This window comes from Lygodium microphyllum, chromosome 23 (assembly GCF_053477565.2).
Source record: "Lygodium microphyllum isolate KBCC chromosome 23, Lygodium_microphyllum_v1.1.10, whole genome shotgun sequence".
Classification (NCBI taxonomy): domain Eukaryota; kingdom Viridiplantae; phylum Streptophyta; class Polypodiopsida; order Schizaeales; family Lygodiaceae; genus Lygodium; species Lygodium microphyllum.
Window position 1 is genome coordinate 56,275,248 of NC_141157.1, and position 21,372 is coordinate 56,296,619.

At 42.1% G+C, this 21,372-nt stretch overlaps 1 protein-coding gene across 3 annotated transcripts in view; it reads right to left on the minus strand.

Moving 5' to 3' along the window:
• Window positions 1-6,352: 6,352 nt before the first annotated feature.
• LOC148016207 (Transducin/WD40 repeat-like superfamily protein) overlaps window positions 6,353-21,372 on the minus strand; it is an 85,957-nt gene continuing 70,937 nt past the window's right edge. For all 3 annotated transcript variants that reach the window (XM_087664122.1, XM_087664121.1, XM_087664120.1), the window contains exons 7-8: window positions 7,745-7,876; window positions 6,353-6,996 (exon numbers count right to left, since the gene is read on the minus strand). In XM_087664122.1, the coding sequence (XP_087520248.1) occupies window positions 6,913-6,996; window positions 7,745-7,876 (216 nt within the window). In that variant the 3' untranslated portion in view covers window positions 6,353-6,912. The remainder of the gene's footprint in view (window positions 6,997-7,744; window positions 7,877-21,372) is intronic.

The window sequence follows — 21,372 nt, forward strand, 5'->3', positions numbered from 1 at the left end:
ACATATTGACCTAGGATTTTTGCCAACTACTAGAGGACTCCTCAACTTTATAGAGAAAGCACCTCATACGTGGTATCAGAACAATGGTTAAAGGCTTACAAATTGACCATTAAAAGAAAGTTAATTAAGATAACAAAATAGTTATTTGAAGTGAACCCTTGAGATGGATTTTCTACATACAATAAAATCAAATATGAGAAGCAATCTAGTTGAGAGAGACTTTCCCTTTGATATCTTAGATGCCCGAATCTCAAACAACTATTTATACCAAGAAGTTGTAATTAAGATCATGGAGAATATGTTTATTCCTCAAGTTGTTTGACATGTTCAAGGTGGATAATATATGCTCGATTTTCAGCCATGTAATCAGACACATTTTGAAGTTTATTCAAGCTAGACATGCTGGGTGAAAATATTAAAGATAATCAACTCGTATCATTTGTATATTTTATACGAGCATCAATTTTTTGGATAAAAATGAACTACTGCTTGAGAACTCATTAGCAGTAAGTGATGTTGATATTATCAAAAAAAAAATAGTGGCATGTTGATCACCTATGCTAAAACTTTGAGAGAATGTTATGAGTATCTTAGAGAAAAGCACATTTGGATTTTCCTTAGTCTAAGGAGAGTCCATTGTTGGAGTATGAATTGGGGAAGAGCCAGCACTTACTTTTATTTGGATGTGAGTCTTCATGAGGGCCTAGAAACCCACCTTAAACTACTAAAATTTCCTGAAGAACTTAAACTAATCACACTTTATAAGTTCAATGGTCTTTGAAAGGATAACACAAAGTATGTAAGTAGGCAATTTGTAATGAGAAACAAGTGGATCTATGATCAGTACACCACTATTATTCCTCTTGATAGAATTTCCCTCATAGAAAGAATTAAGTCCAATGACTATCAACTCCTTGAACATTTTGATCTTCTGAGTCATTATATATACCTAGAGACTAAGTCATGTTGCTTACATTGTTGAAATTTTGTACTCATTCTTAGTGACTAAAAACATCTTTACATTCTTTATTTCTGACAGGTGAATTGTGGTCTTATAGGAAGTTGGCATGCTTATTATCAATTCATCGTATTAAAAATAATGTACTAGATTGCTTGCCAATTCTTAGATCTAGATTTCTAATTAATTGTGATGACTATTTTAGAGAATCTTTTGGATCTTTACTATACCTAAATACAATAAGGATTGTCTCTAGAAATTCCACAAGAATCTCTCATAATTATTTGCAATTAATCTTGAATGCATTGGAAATATCTGGATGGATCTCAAGAGAATTTAGTAGATAAAAGAATTAAAGCTAGTCCTTTGCCTATTTGAAGGGGAAAGAACTAATGACACTTTGATTTAACATAGAAAATGACCTTGCATCATTTGTTTTATGATCAAATCACTCAATTCTTATCTCATTGTAATACATGAGAGACATTACCAAAATGGATATTCGAAAGAGGATAGTACCCTGTATGGCTAGTTTATAGAGCACTCAAGATAATGGGAAAACTTCTACTTTTGCATCAATTCCATTACATGAGGTTTAGGATTTGAACTCTAATATATTTGAATATCAATGTCTTTTAACATAAGAAAATCTTACTATTCTCCCATTGCTAAAATTGAGTAATAGAGAAAGGCTTAAATTCCAGAGCATCTAAATTTCTAAAGTCTTGACTTAATGAAGAAGGATTCAAGGTTGAACAAGGTATTAAAGCTTGGATTGAAGTCATGGATATGATAACTTTGATGCTACAAGGATCACTATTATGAATCAATTCATGACTAAACAATGTCATCTCACTAGAAAAGACAAATTATGTGGAAGAAATAGTGTTAGGATAATGGGTAACTAAAGCTTCCCAAACCTGGGAGAAGATCAAGGAAGTTGTGAAGGGATGATACTCTCACACATCCTTTGAATCCATATATATATGAATGAATTTTACAAGCTCCACTGCTCAACTTGATATTGGAAGGCTAGTACTCAAATTCTGTGAGTCTCCATAAGTATGGACCACCAATGGCAATGACTCAACAAATTGTAAGATTCCACCAAGGATTCAGGTCCCCTTTGGATACCCATCTAAAGGCAATGAGGGTTGCAATTCTTGAAGATACCTTCATGCAAGCCAAACCCATAGCTAAGGAGATTCCTAAGATGGGTCATAGGAAACGTACTATAAATGACAATTATGCAAGGATTTATCCGAACCAAGATGGCTAGACAAACAATACCAAGTCTAATGGGTAGGTGAACGCAATTGCCCAAGACCCAAGATGGATAAGTAACAAGCATTGCTACCAATGTGGAAAGATCGGACACCTAATGGTAGATTGCCCAAACTATCCGCTCAAGTAACTAACCTTTTCCAAACAAAGAAAGGTAGATCACTCTAACTCTTTTTTGACTTTAGAGGAATAAATCAAGTGGCAGTCAAAGAATAAGTATCACATATCCAAATTTGATGTAGCTTCTAGATTGATTGCATGGATCTAAAGAATTTTTAAAGAGATACCTAAGTTTAGGATATACCAAAAAAATCAAGGAGCAATTTATTCCAAATAAATCCTTCAATACTACTAGCTATGGTCACTATTAAGTTCCTAGTCATTCATACTAACCAACACCCTAGTCACATTTAACTAATCGATGCAAGATATATTTCACCTATACCTAGGTTAGGATTCTTTGATGATGTACTAATATATTCCAAATCCCTAAAGAATCATGAGATTCATCTAAAGATTATGCTCCAAAAACTTTTTCAAAACAAACTCTATGCCAAGCAAAGCAACTGCATATTCTAAATTGACAAAATCAAATACTTCGGGTACATTATCTCTGTTAAAGGTATATCAAGAATGTGAAATCTAAGGTCAATATCCACACCTAAAAATCCTATCTTAGATCTTACATGCCAAGATATTTCCCACGACAAGTAGTACAAATTGCTCATGATAAAAGCACTCTTTAGGGGAAAGCATAGATAAGGAGTGAGCCAAGATAAATGATAGCATTCCAGTAAAATGGATACCTTTATTACCAAGATCACCTTGGTATTCCAAGGAGTCAAGGTGTTAAAGCTAGAGTGTTGTGGGAAGCAATGACAACTGATAGCTAGATATCCCAAATATGTAAAGGCTCTTGATACTATTCATAATAGCTATTATTATATTAGAATGAAGGGAGACATCATAGTATGTGACCTAGTTCCTAACACATCAAGGATTCAAAGAAAAGAGTTAATATGCCAAGAGAACTTCGACACTTGGATATATCATAAAGGAAGCAAGAATCTATAAGCACTAACTTCGAAGTCAAATTACCTACTATTGCTAGTAGATATGACTCTATTATTGTAGCAATAGATCGATTGACCAAAGTTGCTCACTTGATTTTGATCAAGGCTACATACAAATCCTCTAATATTATGTAAATATTCAAAATATTCAAATTACACATTGGGTCACCAAAAATATAATCAATGAAAGAGACTTCAAATTCACCTCAAATTTTTTTGCCAACTTGTTCCAAGCCAACACTGTGTTTGAGTACTATGTATGGAGGTGATAACAAGTGCAATGAGGTGGACGAAGTAGACTGAGTGAGGATGGGTGATGATGATGTTGAAATCAAGATGATGTTTGCATCATTATCTTGCCAAAACATCGCCACTATGATGAAAACATCGCCACTAGGTTTAACACAATGTGAACCAATGTTTGCATGAGCTAGAGGACTCCAAGATGTAAAAAATAAAGGCAAGTTTTTTTGCCAGTAAAAATAAAGGCAAGTCCCAAAAGCAATCGATTTTCGTGTTCAAAATCTATATGAAATGCCAATTTATAACTAAGATACTCAAAAAATCTACCATTGGTTTCAAGTGCATGACAATTTTTGCCAATATTAGAACTTTTCAACCAATACAAATACACTTGCACTAGACAAGGGTGGGGAGGATCAATGCTCAATGCTTGCCACTCTCATCTTCAACCCTATAAGAGGCACTCGCCATTATAAAAGCTTTGAACTATTCAAACATCACATTTTCAATTATAGATCCCACCATCCATAATGTTTGTTAGGATGTAGATGAGTAAGATCCCAATGCATGAAGAGTCCACCTCCCACTTAATAATCTAGAAAACTTGGAACTAGCAAATCCAACTCAAGGTAGGGGCTTTGTCGCACAAGTTAACAGCAAGCAATTACATTTGATGTCTCATGATGTAAAGTTATTCTACATGCATCAAGAAGTGCTTGCCATTTGATGACTTCACATGTCATAAAGGGCAAAGGTTTGTGTGTTTCCAATATTGTATACAAGCAAAACTTGCACATGGCATATTGGTAATCGGCCCTAGCATTAATGCCTCTTGGGTAAGTACTAATCAAGATTGTCACAACCCTCTCCAAAAAAAACTCCATCCAAAACCTCACCTTGTTCAATAAAAATATTCACAAAGTGTACAAACCCAAAATGTCGTATGCATCTTTTAAATGGTAATATTGGCATGTGAAGACGTACATAAAATATATATACATATTGTAACTTTTGAACCCTACATGCACAATTTCATAACCACACTTTAATTCTACACACACATTTATACACTGCACATAAATTTTTAACAAACATTACACATTCATGTTGCCTAGATACTAGGCAAACTCCATTACACAAATATTCTTAACCTATGTGAATACTTCTCTAAACAACGACACTACATTTCATACATAAACTGAAACACATGCATAAGGATACAAACTCTCCTTAGCTCAATGCACCAATACAAATAATCACACATTTATTTTTAGAGACAACTACACACAACTATGTATGCATGCTAAATAATGACCCCCCATTACCTAGCTCACATACACCCACGTACATGTATGATTAAAAAAGTGTAAATTCACATAATACACACATCTGATGAGATTAAAATCATATGTGCATATACATTCTCATGGAAATTCACAAGCTCACATATCATACAATATTTTATCCACTAGTGTACACACATACAAATACAATCTAAATAGATGAATCCACACCTATTTACATGTATAACCCACCTTATACTCGCACCAAATAGTAGTTAAAAGCATAATGCCAATAAAAAAGGATCCATGAATAGATATATATAATTATAACAACAATTGGCCCTCTATTACATATGAATATGTAGAGAATAAGTGTTATTTGCACAATAATGATATGCCTCTATAGAAGTTTACAACGGTAGTCCATTTGAAGATGCTATTTGGATGCTACTTTTTCGAAAGTAACATGCCATGGCACCTCTCAATATGTTAAAAGATGGTGTTTGCATGTGTAAGAAAAGCATGGGTAGTACTACACCTTATCTCACTCTTTCGCCTGGGAAGTTTTTACATAACACAAAAAAGGTAATGACACAATTGCTTTGGTTTTTTTTTCTTTGGTCTGGGTTGTTGAAGGCACTGAAGGAGCGATTCAAAACCTATTTTAAGGCCTAGTGCATGTCCCTCTTTTAGGAGATTGTGCTACTATATGTGTGATAATAGCATATTGAAGTTATTATTTTTTGGCTTTAAACTGAGTTTAAAGTTCTAAACTCTAATTTCAAAGCTTAAGATTATTGATGCTTTGTTAAACAAATTGCTTTGCTTTCACAACATTACAACCTACTAAACTTTATATTTGTCTTCAACTTCATGATTTCGCAAGCCTTACAAATATAAGGCTTGAGTAGGTTTACAAAGCTTATCAATTTTCCAACCTTGCATCGGTATTGAGGTTGAATAATATTAAGTGCAAAATTCTTCCATCCTATTACAAGAATGACTTGGCCATTGTACAAGCATAACTTATTGCCTCTTGAGATTTAATGGATTTTACACAACCTTACAAAAAGCGCACTATGTTATGCACAAAGCACACCATTTGTGCTTTTTTGTGAGCAAAGGACGTGCCATTGTTTTCCTTTGCCCACAAAAACACAAGGTGAGCAAGGTGTAACCTCACAAGGTTTGCAAGCCCGCAAAACGCACAACCCATGGTTAGCACACCTGCCTGGCATTGCTAATTAAAGTTTAATTTAAACTTGCATATCATTCAAGATTACCTAAGGCTGATTGACAACCAGGATGATCAACTAATTTGAAAAAGGGCTCCCACTTACAAGTGCTCTTGAGCCAATATGTATCTATGCCAATCATGTCAACATAGTAAATGTACTCTACTTCAGGTGACATTTCATGTTCCAACTCTTGCTTATGAAAATTATGCATTATGAAATCTATTTGATACTTGATATTTTGGTCATTATGCAATTGGGTGTTTATGTCTAGTATAAATTCATAATAAAATATACTTTAGATTTTATGGTTGATCCATAATACCAAATGAAACGTTCAATGATTCCTCTTGTAAGTAAAAGGAGGGGATGAAGAACACTTGACACTGCACATTACAAGGTGGGCTGTCAAAGTACGCAGCCTGAACTCCTGAACTGAATTTTTACAACAATTCTGCCGGTATGTTACTACAACGGCAGTCTGTAATGTTGTCATAGATTGTATGGCTAGAACCTGGCATTATATCCATAGCATTTGCTCCAGAAAAGGTCATGCTGGACCAGTCTCTTGGACATGAATCTCTTTTATCAAGATTGGAGACCTCTAACATAAGAATGTAAAGCAATACCAAGCCCTACAGTAGGCCGACCACTTCAGTTTCCTTGTCCATCATGAGATCGTGTGTGATGTGCTTTAATCTCTGGCATTCAGCCAGTGAGAAGCTAATCTCACAAGCTACATCAGAGACCCACAGCACCATCAGAGAATAGTGTGTGGCATGACGGTAAGGACCACAGGATAGTTGCATTGTAATCTCTGAAAAGGCCACCTTCTGTTAGATTTTCCAAACTTTCACCATACCATCCACGGAAGATGTAATCATGCATGCCTCATTTGGATGATAATTCACACTCGTTACCTGCACAAAAATTTAATTTGAACTTATTCACCCTTCCATGAAAGCACATCTATTAGCAACCTCCAAAAACCCATAACACACTGACAAGGGAGTGAAAACATCAAATACTCTCCAGCAAATTCGAGTGACAAGCATTAAACCCCTCAACACATTCAACTCCTTTGATGCAAACCTCAATAGAACATAAGAGTAAGGGGACAACAACCAACCTATGACGTCAGAGAAGAAACTACGATCACCAGAACTATGTCAAAACAAGTAAAAAACAGGCATTGTGATTGCCTGTAGCATCATCAGCATAATGTCTATACTTGCTTGCATTGCAGTTTGGTACCTGTCATGGTACGAAACCCCCAAACTTATGCTCTATGGGTCACCTAATCACTTATCTGGGCTGGTACCTGTCATGGTACCAACCCCCCCAAACAAGCGGCCCAAGTCTTGCCAGAAAAGTGGAGAAATTAAAGAGTGATTAAAAAGCATTACATTTAAAAATGGGGGAGCGATCATTTATCACTCAATGTAGACAGACACACAGTAATCTGTTTCAATTCATACACCATAGCTATTAAGAATTAGTACTTTTAAGCAAGGAGTTGCCAAAACCTATTTAGCACATTTACTATCAGAAGTACTTGTAAGACCATCATGCAACGTCTAATATTAAACTAAAAATTTTCAACATCAACGAGCGAAAAGAAAATGGCTATTAAGCAAAATTTATTCTGCCTGAAAGTAATCAGCATACCACTGATGCATGTGCTTTTACTGACGAGACAATTGAGGCATCTACAAGGTCCCAAAAGATGACTCTTCCATCTTCAGAACCACTCACTACATGAGCATCTGTGTTTGACAAGCAGCTGTCCAATTTGTAAGACTGTAAAAACAAAGATAAATCCTGTGTGTTATACCAGTTTTAACCTTAAATGAAAGATGATTCGTGGTTGTTCATACTGTAGAACAAGCAAACATAAGCAAGAAAACATATCAGATAGTCTGACAGAACATAAAAAGTATTCTAAAGATGAGAATTGTCAAATTCCATAACACCATTATAAGATCTATATAGACATTGGTTCAGGACAGCTCATTGGAGTAATAAATGAGACCATGAGTTGAGACACGGTTCTAAACAAAGAAAAAGGTCAAACACCAAACAATATTGGTTCTTTTTTATTCAATGTCAAATCAGAACTTTGTTTCATCATAGCTTGTTGAAGTAGATGGATGGACAGGCTCGAGGCTATTTTGCTTGCACTCCTGTAATTCAGAAGCTTCAACTTCACATGATTATGCTTGAACATAATAACTTTGGGATTGCCAACACTGACAAACTATAAAGCAAATGTGCAGGTTTTACATGCACATTTAAATGAGGCTTTGTGAGCATTCATTAAAAATATTAAATTTGGGCAAAGGGCCAACCACCAGAGGTTCGGAATGTGACACCTGAATTTAATAATATTGATGTGACAACATGCTTTTATGCAAAAGAGTAAAAAGATGGGAAAAATGTAATAAATTGGGGTGCCAGTTTTGCGCAGATCGTGGCGGTTTTTGATGCTGTCGTGACAACAGGGAGAGAATTTGTGGCTCTTCCCACAGCTTTGTTGGTAGTTTCAACTCTCTCATTTTTCTTCTTTCCTAAGCACGGGTCAAAGCTCGACAAGAAGATGCAAGGTAGGAAGAGGTGGTGTTGTGGTAGGCCAGTTACACACAGGCCTGGACGGACAGTTGAACATGAAAAATGAACGGGTGTTGTGCTGATGTGGAGCTGGATGATTGGGTCCGCAAATTTTGGGTGAGGGAGAGATCTGGATGGGCGAGATCCCCCATCCAAGGGGCAAACCCATACCCAAGTGCCAAGAAGACAATTACCTTTATTCAAAAAGGTATAAAAGGTCTGACAGGTCTTCAACCTTTGTCCAATCTCCAAAAAGCCTCAAGCTCTCACCATTAAGACAACCCTGTTATTTTGTTGGCCTTAGCTGTGTCCAGATTGTAAAGGAAATGATGGACGGTTTTGAGGATGGGCAGGGGTTTGCGCTTGGTGTGGCCTTAGTAACAATTGTGGGCTACTTTGGACAGCTTTGACTCTCTCCAGGGTTGAATGAAGGCTGCAACCTTCTCCCTCCTCAACGGACAATGTTGCTGTTAACAATTGTCTTGGATTACATGCAGGGCAGGCATTAATGAGCAAGTTGATGGTTAAAGACTACTAGCGGCTGAAACTCTCTCAAGTTTCAGAGCATTAGTAATTTTTTTTGCATCCAGTTGGAGCAGCCTCAATAATTGTAAAGAAATAGCTGATGCTCTTAGTTTGCAAACCGTGGGAAGCTTGGTGTTCCTTGATGAAGACTATGAACATGAAGGTGTTCGATTTTGAGTGCGTTTATGTCCTTACCATTCCTGAAGAGTTATCCGTGCCAAGCTTTCTAGTGTGATAGCTATCAAGTTCATCGCAAAGCAGTTGTGGCATGAACACACCCTCTATACACCATATACCACTTATATCGGCCATAAAATTTGTGACACTTAGCCTGTCTTTTCTAACTACAAAAGATGTTTTGTATGTATGAGTATTGGTATACAAGCACTGACCTAATTCTCTCTCTTGCCTTGGGGGGTCTTGGATTCCACAGTGGATTGGAATTCTTGTTGGTCCTTGGGTTTGAGGTAGTGTTCTAATTCCCTTTTTACTTTAGCTTACAACACCAATGCTGTCCTACATGTGAATCTTTGGTTCCTTGGCATATGCACATGTCCCTTCGCAGCTAAAGCCCAAGACATAAGTTAAAGATTACGGCAATAAATGCATTTTCATCAGCTGCAGTTCACAAAGCAAATGCGACAGATTGTACTAGCCTTGCACTAGAAAAGTCATACTCAATATAGATATTATTTTTGCTGAGCATGCAACCTTGCCTTTCCTGACCTTTCAAAAACAACTGTCTGTTGATGCCTCTGATGTCTTTGATTCATTATTGCCCCTTTGCACTCAACTGCAGATTCAGATTAGTAATTGGAGATCTGAAATCCTTCATCTATAACTAATTCTCAGCCTCAGATTGATGCCCATGCTCAGCATGATATATCTCACAATAATGATATTGCTGTTGAGCAAGCAGCTATTGAGGAAAGGGATATCATAAACAGCAGAGAGGAGGTCCTAGATGGCTATTCGACACACTTAGGGACAACAAGTGCATGCCAGCTTATCCAGCACTTGTGTAGCACTTAGGGCTAGTGACCTAGCTTCTCCAACACTTATGCAGCGCTTACCACAATACTTGCATGTCCAATGGTGGGACTTGGACTTGTCCCTCTCCACACGGATGGTGTGCAAATTGAATGCCTCGTGCTTCTCACGAGTCATCATGCCGATGTCGGATGGAGAGGCTTGACGGAGAGTGAGAGAGTGAGATGCTTGAGTCTTAACTCTTGAAAGTTGAAAGAGAGGGAGAGGGTTGGGGTAAAGGTAAAGAGCGAGAGTGAGAAAGAAAGAAAGAAAGATATATTAACGTCTACATAAGGCCAATGTGGCCTATGAGACAAAATCCAGAGTACATCCATGTCTAATGTCATCTCATCAGTAAGGTAAAGATAACATTACAAGCAAGTGGGTGGCCTATGAAACAATACTGAAAATAACCATACGATGGGGCTATACTAGGGTTGAACCATGTGTAATGTTGTTCCATCGATAGAAAAGAAAAGGAAAGGAAAGGAGAACCATATCTGATTTAGCCATGTACAAAAGTGTGGTGGAGACTATGGGCTGTAGCTGGTCTCAAGAACTGCACATGATCTCAGCTATGATGCGGTCCCTAGCTGCTTCACTGATATGCCTGGTGGTGAGTCTGCGGTGTCTTGTGATAATGGCTCTGATCCGACTGTGGTGTGGCCTCCTCGGACGTGGTCCTGGTAGACGGGGTCATCATGCTCGACGAAGGGAAATGGCTCTATCCAATGCGACTCCACGGTGTGGCCTGTAAGGTGTCTAGCGGGGTGGCTCTGTCTCTGCTAGGCTGGTAGTGTCAATAGGGTCGGCTCTGTAGAAGAAGTCTGTCACTGCTCTCTGTGTGTGTCCCTCTGGGTGAGCTGGACTCTTGTTTCGCAGTAGTGCAATTCGGCGCCTCTCGAGCTCCAGGAGGAAGAGACCTAGGCATCTCTGGTCCTCGTACTCCATGACAAGACGAAAGGGTCCAAATCCATCCCGGAAGAGGCAGTGGTACCGTCCTCGTATGTCATAGTATACTGTGCATCTGCATATGTAGTGCTCCTCCGTCTCAGACTCTCGACCACAAAGCTGGCAAGTCCTATCCTCTGCTAGGGTATTTTTCCATTTGCATGTCTCCATCTGGAGCCTATGTGAGGAGGTGTGAATCCGTCCAATAGCAACCTGTACGCTATGGGAGAGATGGGTGTCCATATATGCTGGCCGACTAGTGAAACCATCATCAGAGAGGCACACGAAATGACACCTGTAGAACTCCATCCTCGATCCTAGAGGGAGTGGTGGGTGGATCCATGTCCTTGCCGTCTCAATCCTCAAGATATCAGCTTTGATCACCTGGTTCAACTCTGATTGGCTGAGAGAAAGTGTAGGGCAGCCAAGGCTATAATCCAAAGGTGGAAGACGGTCAATATCTAAACCATGTAGGCTCATCCAAATAGCCATCTGTGAAAACCAACAGTTCTTCTCACCTCTTGTTGCTAGTTGTCTAGATAAGGTTAGTGCCAATCTAGAGTATCTATGGAGTGGAAGTTCCCATAGTCTATGCCAAAAGGTCACTGCCCTGAAGAGTGCCTCCCCATGACTATGGGTGTTGCCCCTAGCTCTGCTTTGACAATGGGGTGTGGGGTGGAGAGCTTACTCCTAATCATGCGTGCTATCATCATGATCAATGGCCTTTCCATGCTATCCCAGCCATCATAATAATCTCTCTCTACTCCAATCTGATCAGTGAGTGGGCTAAGACGCCTATGGTACAAGCTGCAACCCCATACCTCTGCTCCATATAGTAATGTAGGTGTGACTAGGGTGTCAAACAATCAAAGTTTGGTGCGGGGCTCCTGGAACTGTATGTGAGCACATTGACTCTCAAGTCCCCCTAGTGTTGCATATCCACGTGCCAGACGTGCCTCTGACGCCCCTCTCAACGAAAAACGTGGGCCAAAGAAAGTGACTCCCAAATAGACATATTCCCTCACATGCTCCAGTATGTCTCCCCCAAATGTGAATTGGTACATAGATCTAGTCACCCATACTACTGAAGTATTGAAAACCATGGTTTTGGTCTTCCCAAGGTTCACTGTGAGGTCTTTATCTCTACAAAAGATGTGCAAAGCATCTAGATGGCACTGCAAACGCTCCAATGAATCTAAAATGAGAACAATATCATCTGCATACAGTAATATCGGTATCAGCACCCCTGCCAGGTTGGCTCCAGCTCCTCCTCCTCGGTTTATGTAATCAGACACTTCGTCTATGTATAGACCAAACAATGTGGGTGAAAGTGGACATCCTTGTTTCACTCCTATAGTACTGTCAATCCTGTCTGATAGCCCCCCAAGTGCTTGTACATGACCTGTCATTGCCTCATATAATGCATAGACACCCCATCGTATACCCTCTGATACTCCAATGTCATGCAATCTCTGCATGATGCGTATACGAGGCACTGTATCAAAAGCTTTGCAAAAGTCTACAAAGCAGCAATAGATCCTCTTGTCTCGCGCTCGACCCTCCTCAATAATGGCAACAAAGCTTTGAGAGAGAGGGAATGGGAGAAGCTTGAGCCTTGAGCCTTGACAAGGTGAGAGAGAGAGAGAGAGAGAGAGAGAAAGCTTCTCGGATGACCATTGAGAGGAAGATGAGAATGGCAAATGCTTGCTAAATTGGTGTGGAAGCATGGAGGAGAGAAGCAGCTTTTGTAGATGAGAGAAGAGTGTGGGAGAAAAGAGGGATCCAAGAAGGGTCAAACAATCAAAGAGGGCTGGATGAAATCCAAGGGCGGTTAGGGGAGAAGTACATAGCTGGAAAAGGGGTGGGGCTGAAGTATCCAAGGCTTCCCACCTCCCTGAAGTGCCATGTAGGACAACACAGAGGCTGAAACACACAAGCAAGTCACAATTTTGACACACAAGAATGCGCCAAACATGGTGGCCAAAAATGGGCATTTTGAACGTACCAAATTGTATAGAAACATACCATATCATACGGTGAGATCAATACCGTACAACATACGAAGGTAACTATGTCTGCAAGAAATCATGCAATTGGGACTAACTAGGTGCATTGTTAAATTTTAAAGCCAATGGCAATGTTAATCACTACAAAGCTCATATTGTTGCCAAAGGCTATGCTCAACAACAAGGCATTAACTTTGAGGAAACATTTACTCCCATGTCTCACATTACTAACATTCAAAGTGTCATAGCTTTGCCGCTTATATGCATTGGTACATCCATCAACTTGACATGAAAAGTGCATTTCTTCATTGTGACTTGAATGAGAAGGTTTATGATGGTCAACCTTCGCTTTGAGGTTCCAGGTTTTGAAACTAAGATATGCCAACTACATGAAGCCCTGTATGGCTTAAAGCAGGCACCCCATGCATGTATTGTTGGAAAATGCCAGCTAGCTATGGAGAGAGAGAGAGGAGAGAATGACAGCAAGAGAGTGAGCTGAAGCAAAAAGAGCAAAAAGAGTAGAGTATACTTGCTCGAATGAAAGATAGAGTGAAAGTACAACTTATGTTTAGGTCAAGGGTTGACCTAACCAACCTTCCACCAACTAACTAGAGTTAGGTTTATTTCACTCTAGAGCCTAGTGTCACTACTTTAAGTTTCTAAGACACTAGGTGTACACACCTTACATTGACACTTTAATAAGTGTCCACACCACACAAATTACATTGGGCGTTGCCCATAGAATCGGCAAATTCTAACACCCCCCTGCAATGCCACTGTGATGAAGTACAAGGATGATCAATCACCAAAGGGTAACAAGTTTAAGGACTTTCGAAAAGCCTCAAACTTCTCACGTGGTAGTGCCTTGGTGAAAATGTCTACAACATTTTTTTTTGTGGGTACATACATCAAGCTGATCTCTCCTGCATAGCATCTCTCTCTAACATAATGGTAATGCACCTCTATATGTTTCGTGCGAGCATGAAACACAGGATTTCGTGCTACTGCAATAGCACTCTGACTATCTAAAAGAATGGGTGTAGGACCCTCCAATGATAAATGTAGATAGTCAACAATCTGCGCAACCATACACATTCCACTGTTGCCGTGAAGGTTGCCCTATACTCAGCCTCTCAAGACGGGGTAGCCACTGTAGGTTGTTTCTTGCTTAGCCATGAAATGCATGAACAGCCTAGAAAGACACAGTGTCCACTAGGAGACTGCCTAGTGTATACATCACCAGCCCAATCTGAACCACTGTAAGCTTGTAAGTGCAAGTCTCCCCCCCTAGAAAATAATAATGCATGTGATCGAGTACCTTGCAAATATCTAAAGATCTACTTAACAACTTGCCAATGTATGGTCCGGTTAGCGATGTCAGATCCTGTACGGCGACTGGTCGGACTGACCAATTGGACTGCCACGTGGCAGTCCGACTGTACTGCACCAGTCGGCTGCAATTAATGCAGCCGACCTGCCTATTTTTGGCGCATTCTGGTTGGCTATTTATAGCCGATCTTCTGCAGTCTTCCACACACTTCTGATCACAGGTTTCAGGCTAAAGACTCGTGCAGATTACATCTCTGTTTGCAGATTTCAGGCTGGAGATCGTGCAAACTGCAGCAAACTTCGAGGTGAACAGCAGGTTGCATCGTCGAGGTGGAGACACGCAGTCCCGCGCACTGCGCCCGTGTACATATCTGCATATCTTTGTATACAGCACACTTTATACAGCAGATCTTCATCTTCCACTGTCTCTTTCTCTCTCTTCTCTCTGCGTTCTCTCTCTCTCAGTCTTGGTCCCACGCTTCCGCATCGCTGCACTCTGACATGGTATTAGAGCAGTGAAGAAGGGCTAACTGAGTGAAGAACCTACCTGAAGAGGAGGTTCCATCGCGACACAAGGCTGCGTTTCCAACGTTCGAGGGCGAGTGGGAGGGCTGCGCATCGAAACAAGGCTGAAGCGAGCGTGGGCGCGCGGGAAAGGAGTCCAGTTGGTGGATTTGCTGCTGTTTATTGCTGTTTGAAGAGGAGGAAGGCTGAGTTTTCAGTCTTCAAGTGCAGGTTTTGCTTTTTCATCGCCTCCGGCGGGTAAAGAAGGTTCGGGACGCGGAAGAAAGAGCCCTAGCAGGCTGCGTTTTCACAGTCAGAGCGGGCTGCTTTTGCGTTTGTGAAGGCATTACAAGTGAAGATTTCTACAGAGATTGACTTGGAGTTCCAGACGATCATGGACCGGAAGGTGCTTGTCTTACCGGCTCTTCCCGCAGATCAAAAGCTCGAAAGCGACAATTACCGCATCTAGCGCATGATGATGTTGGCCATCCTTGAGTCTTACGATTTGGCAGAGCTTGTACAGGAGGAGATCGACCGGCCCTTGGTGAGAGATGAGTTCGAACTCTCTTCCGATGCTCGTGCGGAGTTGACCAAGGCACAGTCTCACTGGGACAAACTGAATGCCCGGATTCGTTCTTTTCTTTTTCTGTCTTGTACTACAGCTGTGATAGCCCACATCGAGCACTTGACGGTGGCTCGAGAGATATGGCTGGAGCTTGATCAAATGTATAACCGGATGACCCTTATGAAGCGGGTTTCTTTGGAGGTGCAGATGCAGACCTTGTCTGTGAACAAGTCTTCTTCGTTGCGGAAGCACATCAACAAGCTTAGACAGCTTCAGATGCAGGTTCAGAATGCGGGGAAGCTGATTTCCTCCGAAGACATGGCGATCACACTTTTGTCCCAGTTGCCGCCACGATTCGGTGCTTTCTACTCCGCCCTTATTGCTTCGGAGTGAGAGTCTACTCTTCAGTGGGAAGAGCTAGTTCCTATGGTCTTGGACCAAGAGGAACAACTGAAGGGACAGTATGCTTCCAAGTCGGAAGCCTTGATAGGTCAAGCCTCTCAAAAGAAGGGGAAGGACCAAAAGAAGAAGAAGGAGGACAACAAGTCAAAGAAGGACAAGGACAAAGAATCCACATGCCATATTTGTGGAAAGACCGGCCATTGGAAGAAGGATTGCCCTGACAAAGACAAGAAGGACACCAACAAGAAGGACACGAAGGATTCTGGAGCGGTGGATGCACCCTCATCAGCTGCGTTTCTTCATCTAGCTGTCATTGAGGACTCTACACCGAATGCTTCTAATGCTGCGATGACAGCTCCCCAGGCTTGAGAGTGGATCGTTGACAGTGGTACCTCCCGGCACATGACTCCTTCATCAGTTGGTGTTGCCCAGTTGCGACCTTCATGTGGGCAGATTCTCATTGGAGACAACTCTTTGGTGTCTATTACAGGACGGGGTGAGATGCAGCTTATTCCAGATGGACGTGGTGGTACCCATACCTCAGAGGTCTTGCATGTGCCAGGTTTGGGGTATCATCTACTTTCGGTTCATAAGATTTGTTCACTTGGACTTTTGGTGGAGTTTGGCAGTGATTCGGTGCGAGTCCTTGATCGTGGGTCAAGGAAGGTTCTCTCATCAGGATATGAGGAGAACGACATCTACAAATTGACGTCTTCTACCGCCCTCCCTACTCTTCTTCTTACCTCTCAGACACAGTCAGAGCTATGGCATGCTCGGTTTGGTCATCTCAACTATGATTATCTTCAGAGGGCGTCACGTGGACAGCTTATTCGAGGATTGCTGGACATAGTGGTGAGCCAACAGCCATGCGTCTCCTGCATTCGTGGGAAACAGTATAGGGATGCGATTCCCAACAAAGCTTTGCGGTGGTCTACTTCCTCGATGGAGCTTGTACCGGATCTTTGTGTCCCTATGAGGAACGAGTCCTTGAGAGAAAGCTTGTACTCCATATTGATCGTAGATGACTACAGCAGGATGACTTGGGCCTATTTCTTGGCGTTGAAGTCAGAAGCTTTCTTCCACTTCAAGGATTGGCTTCTCTTTGAGGAGAACCAATCAGACCGGCGATTGAAGACCTTGCGATCCGACAAGGGTGGTGAATTTGTTTCTAATGAGTTTGCTCGTTTCTGTGCAAATAAAGGTATTCACCAGGAGTTTGCTAATACCAACACTCCTCAAGAAAACGGCATTCTTGAACAGAAGAACCGAAGTGTGATCGAGATGGCACGCACCATGATGGAGCACCGATAGACACCTCAGTTTCTGTGGGCCGAGGCTGTGGCTACTGCAGTCCACATCCTTAACCGATCTCCCACTTCGGCCATTGATGAGATGACACCTTTTGAGGCTTACTTTGGGACTAAGCCCGATGTTTCTTATTTTAGGGTTTTTGGGTGTGATACCTATGTTCACATTCCCAAGGCTCATCGTGATAAATTTGAAGTAACTTCCCGAAGACAAGTGTTTGTTGGCTACAGCTCTCAGCCCCAAGGCTATCGTTTGTATGATCCCGTCAAGCAGGATGTGTACACCAGTCGAGATGTGCGGTTCGTGGAGGTTCCGGCCATAGTAGCGGGTGAGAAGCATTCCGTTCTTGGAGATCCAGGGGAGAGTTGGACTCCCGAGACAGTTCCTTTGGAGCCCACGCCTTTTGATTCCGATTCTGTTTTCGATACAGAGTCTACTATTCCACCGGTCACCCCCGAGGAGTTACCACCGGTGGATATCCCAGAGTCTTCGGCTGATGGAGAGAGACGAGGAGAGGTCCGGCCTCCTTCTTGTTGGGCCCGTGACACACTCCGAGATTCAGGGATCGAGGGGGGTCCCTAAGGAGTGGGGACCGCAGGATGGTCCGCGGCGGTCACAAAGGCACCAGGCACATTCTACGGAGCTTGTTTGCTCTAACTATTGTTTGATGACCAGCGTTATGCAGGATCGAGAGCCCACCTCCGTGAAGGAGGCTTTACAGTCTGCACCATGGAAGAAAGCTATGGAAGCCGAGTTGGAGGCTATTGAGAGGAATGGCACTTGGTATCTCGTGCCACGCCCCCCGAATAACAAGGTGATTGGCGTCAAATGGGTCTTCAAGACCAAGTACCTTAGCGATGGTTCTTTGGACAAGCACAAGGCTCACCTTGTTGCTAAACGTTTTGCACAGCGCCCAGGGATTGATTGTCATGACACTTTTGCCCCCACTGCTTGTATGGCGACTATTCGCGCTGTTCTTGCCTTGGCTGGCCATAGGAGATGGCCTGTCTATCAGTTGGATGTGAAGCCGACCTTCCTCAATGGTGATTTGAAGGAGGGGATCTATGTCGAGCAGGCTCCTGGCTTTGGATCTTCAAATGGGAAAGTCTACAGGTTGAAGAAGGCCTTGTATGGCCCCAAGCAGACTCCGCGTGCATGGAACAAGAAGATTGATTCGTTCCGTCAGTCACAGTTGGGATATCGGCGTTCCAAGGCCGATTCGTAGCTTTATGTCCACACTTCCGAGGCTGGTTGTGTGCTTTTTGTGTTGTATGTTGACGATTTGATTGTCACAGGTCATCATGTACAGAAGGTCACAGAGCTGAAGGCAACTTTACATCAGGCGTTCAAGATGACGGACTTGGGTCTACTCCACTTCTTCTTGGGCCATGAGATTTATCAGTCTCAGAGGGGGATTTTCATCTCTCAGCAGAGATATATACAGGAGCTCTTGGTTTCTTTTGCAATGGAGGATTGTCGGACCATTTCTACTCCTATGGATCCGAACTGGAAGGCCACTTCACATTCAGCTTCTCCCATGGCGGATGCTTCCCGCTATCGTCAGTTGATTGGATCATTGATTTGGCTCCTCAACACTCGTGTTGATCTTTGTTTTGTTATTGGTCTCTTGGCGGGGTTCATGAGTGAACCTCAGACGGTGCATTGGCAAGCTGCCCAGAGGATACTTCAGTATTTGAGGGGAACATCTGATTTAGGGATTCATTATCCAGCAGGCACAAGTGGTTCAGATCTTGTACTTGCAGGTTGGAGCGACTCGGATTGGACTGGTGATGTGGACCACAGGCGGTCTACAACAGGTTACTGTTTTACCTTGGGTGCCGGTGTTATCTCATGGAGTAGCAAGAAGCAGCCCACGGTAGCCCTTTCATCTACTGAGGCTGAGTATCGGGCCGCGTCTTCCACCACATGTGAGGCTATGTGGCTTCGGAGATTGTTGGAGGAGCTTGGCTGCCCCCAAACTCGTCCTACTTTGCTGCAATGCGACAATGAGAATTGCATTGCCTTGGCACGGAATCCTGTTTTCCATGCCCAGACGAAGCACATAGAGATCCAGTACCACTTCATCAGAGAGAAGCTTCTGGATGAGACCATCGCGGTGGAGTACTGCAAGACAGAGAACAATCTTGCAGATTTGTTTACGAAGGCGCTTCCCCAGGCTCTACTTCGGAGACATGCCAGATCCCTCAAGCTTCTGCCCCATCCAGGCTCTGTCAGATCCTGTACGGCGACTGGTCGGACTGCCACGTCTGTACTGCACCAGTCGGCTGCAGTTAATGCAGCCGACCTGCCTATTTTTGGCGCATTCTGGCTGGCTATTTTTAGCCGATCTTCTGCAATCTTCCACACACTTCTGATCGCAGGTTTCAGGCTGGAGACTCGTGCAGATTACATCTCTATTTGCAGATTTCAGGCTGGAAATCGTGCAGACTACAGCGGACTTCGAGGTGAACAGCAGGTTGCATCGTCGAGGTGGAGACACGCAGTCCCGCGCATTGCGCCCGTGTACATATCTGCATATCTCTGTATACAGCACACTTTATACAGCAGATCTTCATCTTCCACTATCTCTTTCTCTCTCCTCTCTGCGTTCTCTCTCTCTCAGTCTTGGTCCCACACTTCCACATCGCTGCACTCTGACAGGTCCGTGGGCTATGCATATACCTGCTCACCTGAGTTACTGCATATTGAATGTCAGGGCATGGGTTGCAAAGATAAATAAGACAGCCAACAGCTTGGCTATAAATTGCAACATCGGACATCTCTTCACCATCATGCATAGATAGCTTTAAGTCTGGCTCCATAGAAGTGCACATAGGTTTGCAATCTTGCATGCTAAACCTATGTAACAGCTTATCTACATATTGTGACTGTGACATGATGATACCATGCTGATTTTGGGTGAATTGAATCCCCAAATAATAGTGTAGGCAGCCCATATCTGACATAGCAAATGCATGTTTTAATTCAATCTTAAAATCTGCATTTTTTTCTTCTATAGGTCCAATGAGCAACATGTCATCCACATAAAGAATGATAATCAACAAGTCCCCCCCCCCCCCCCCTTCATTCTTAATGTATAGAGTGGGAGCAGTTGGACTGTTTTTGAACCCTTTGCTAGCCAAATAAGCATCAATTTTGGAGTACCATGCACGAGGAGCCTGTTTGAGACCATAAAGAGCTTTATGCAACTTGCATACCATGTGCTCTTTACCTTTAACCACAAACCCTCGAAGTTGTGACACATAAACATCCTCATGCAAATCCCTATTCAAGGATGCTATCTTAATGTCCAACTAATGTACTTTCCAGCCATAATTTGCAGCCATAGCAATCACAAGTCTCATCATACTCATACGGGATGTAGGAGCAAAAGTTTCTTCATAAACTATGCCCTTCTTCTATGCATAGCCTTTTGCTACCAACCGTGCTTTGTACCTGTCAATTGTACCATCAACCTTGTGTTTGAGTTTTAAAACCCATTTTTTGCCAATGGCTTTCTTGCCAGGTGGTAAATCCACAAGATCCCATGTAGAGTTAGTGGCAATAGAGTCTAACTCATCCTACATGACCTGCATCCAATGTACATCTTGCTGAGCTTCGTCTAAGCAAGTAGGCTCATCATCATCCAATAGTGAGCTCAAAAACACATGCTCATCACAATCATCTACTCCCATAAAATCAATCAAATGTGCCCCCCTGCATCATTTGCTGCATTTCTGGCAATCCTTCTAGTGCATTGAGATATAGGAGCATCCATTTTACTCTCCTAGAGAGTCAGTAACAACCATCTTGGGACTGTTTTGGCTGCATTTACATCAGCCCTTTCATGCTGTATTGCTTCTTCCACTGCATGTGGCAAACCATCATCGATACCTTGCTGTTCGGGAGTATATGGTGCAGCAACAGCTTGTTGTATTAAGTCTATCCTGCCATTTACACCAGGCACAAACTCCAAAGTAAGTGGCAAAAGACCCTCAAAGACATCACCAATGTCATGGGTGGTTGGCATTTGAAACTGATCATGTGAAAATGCAGCATTTTCAACAAAT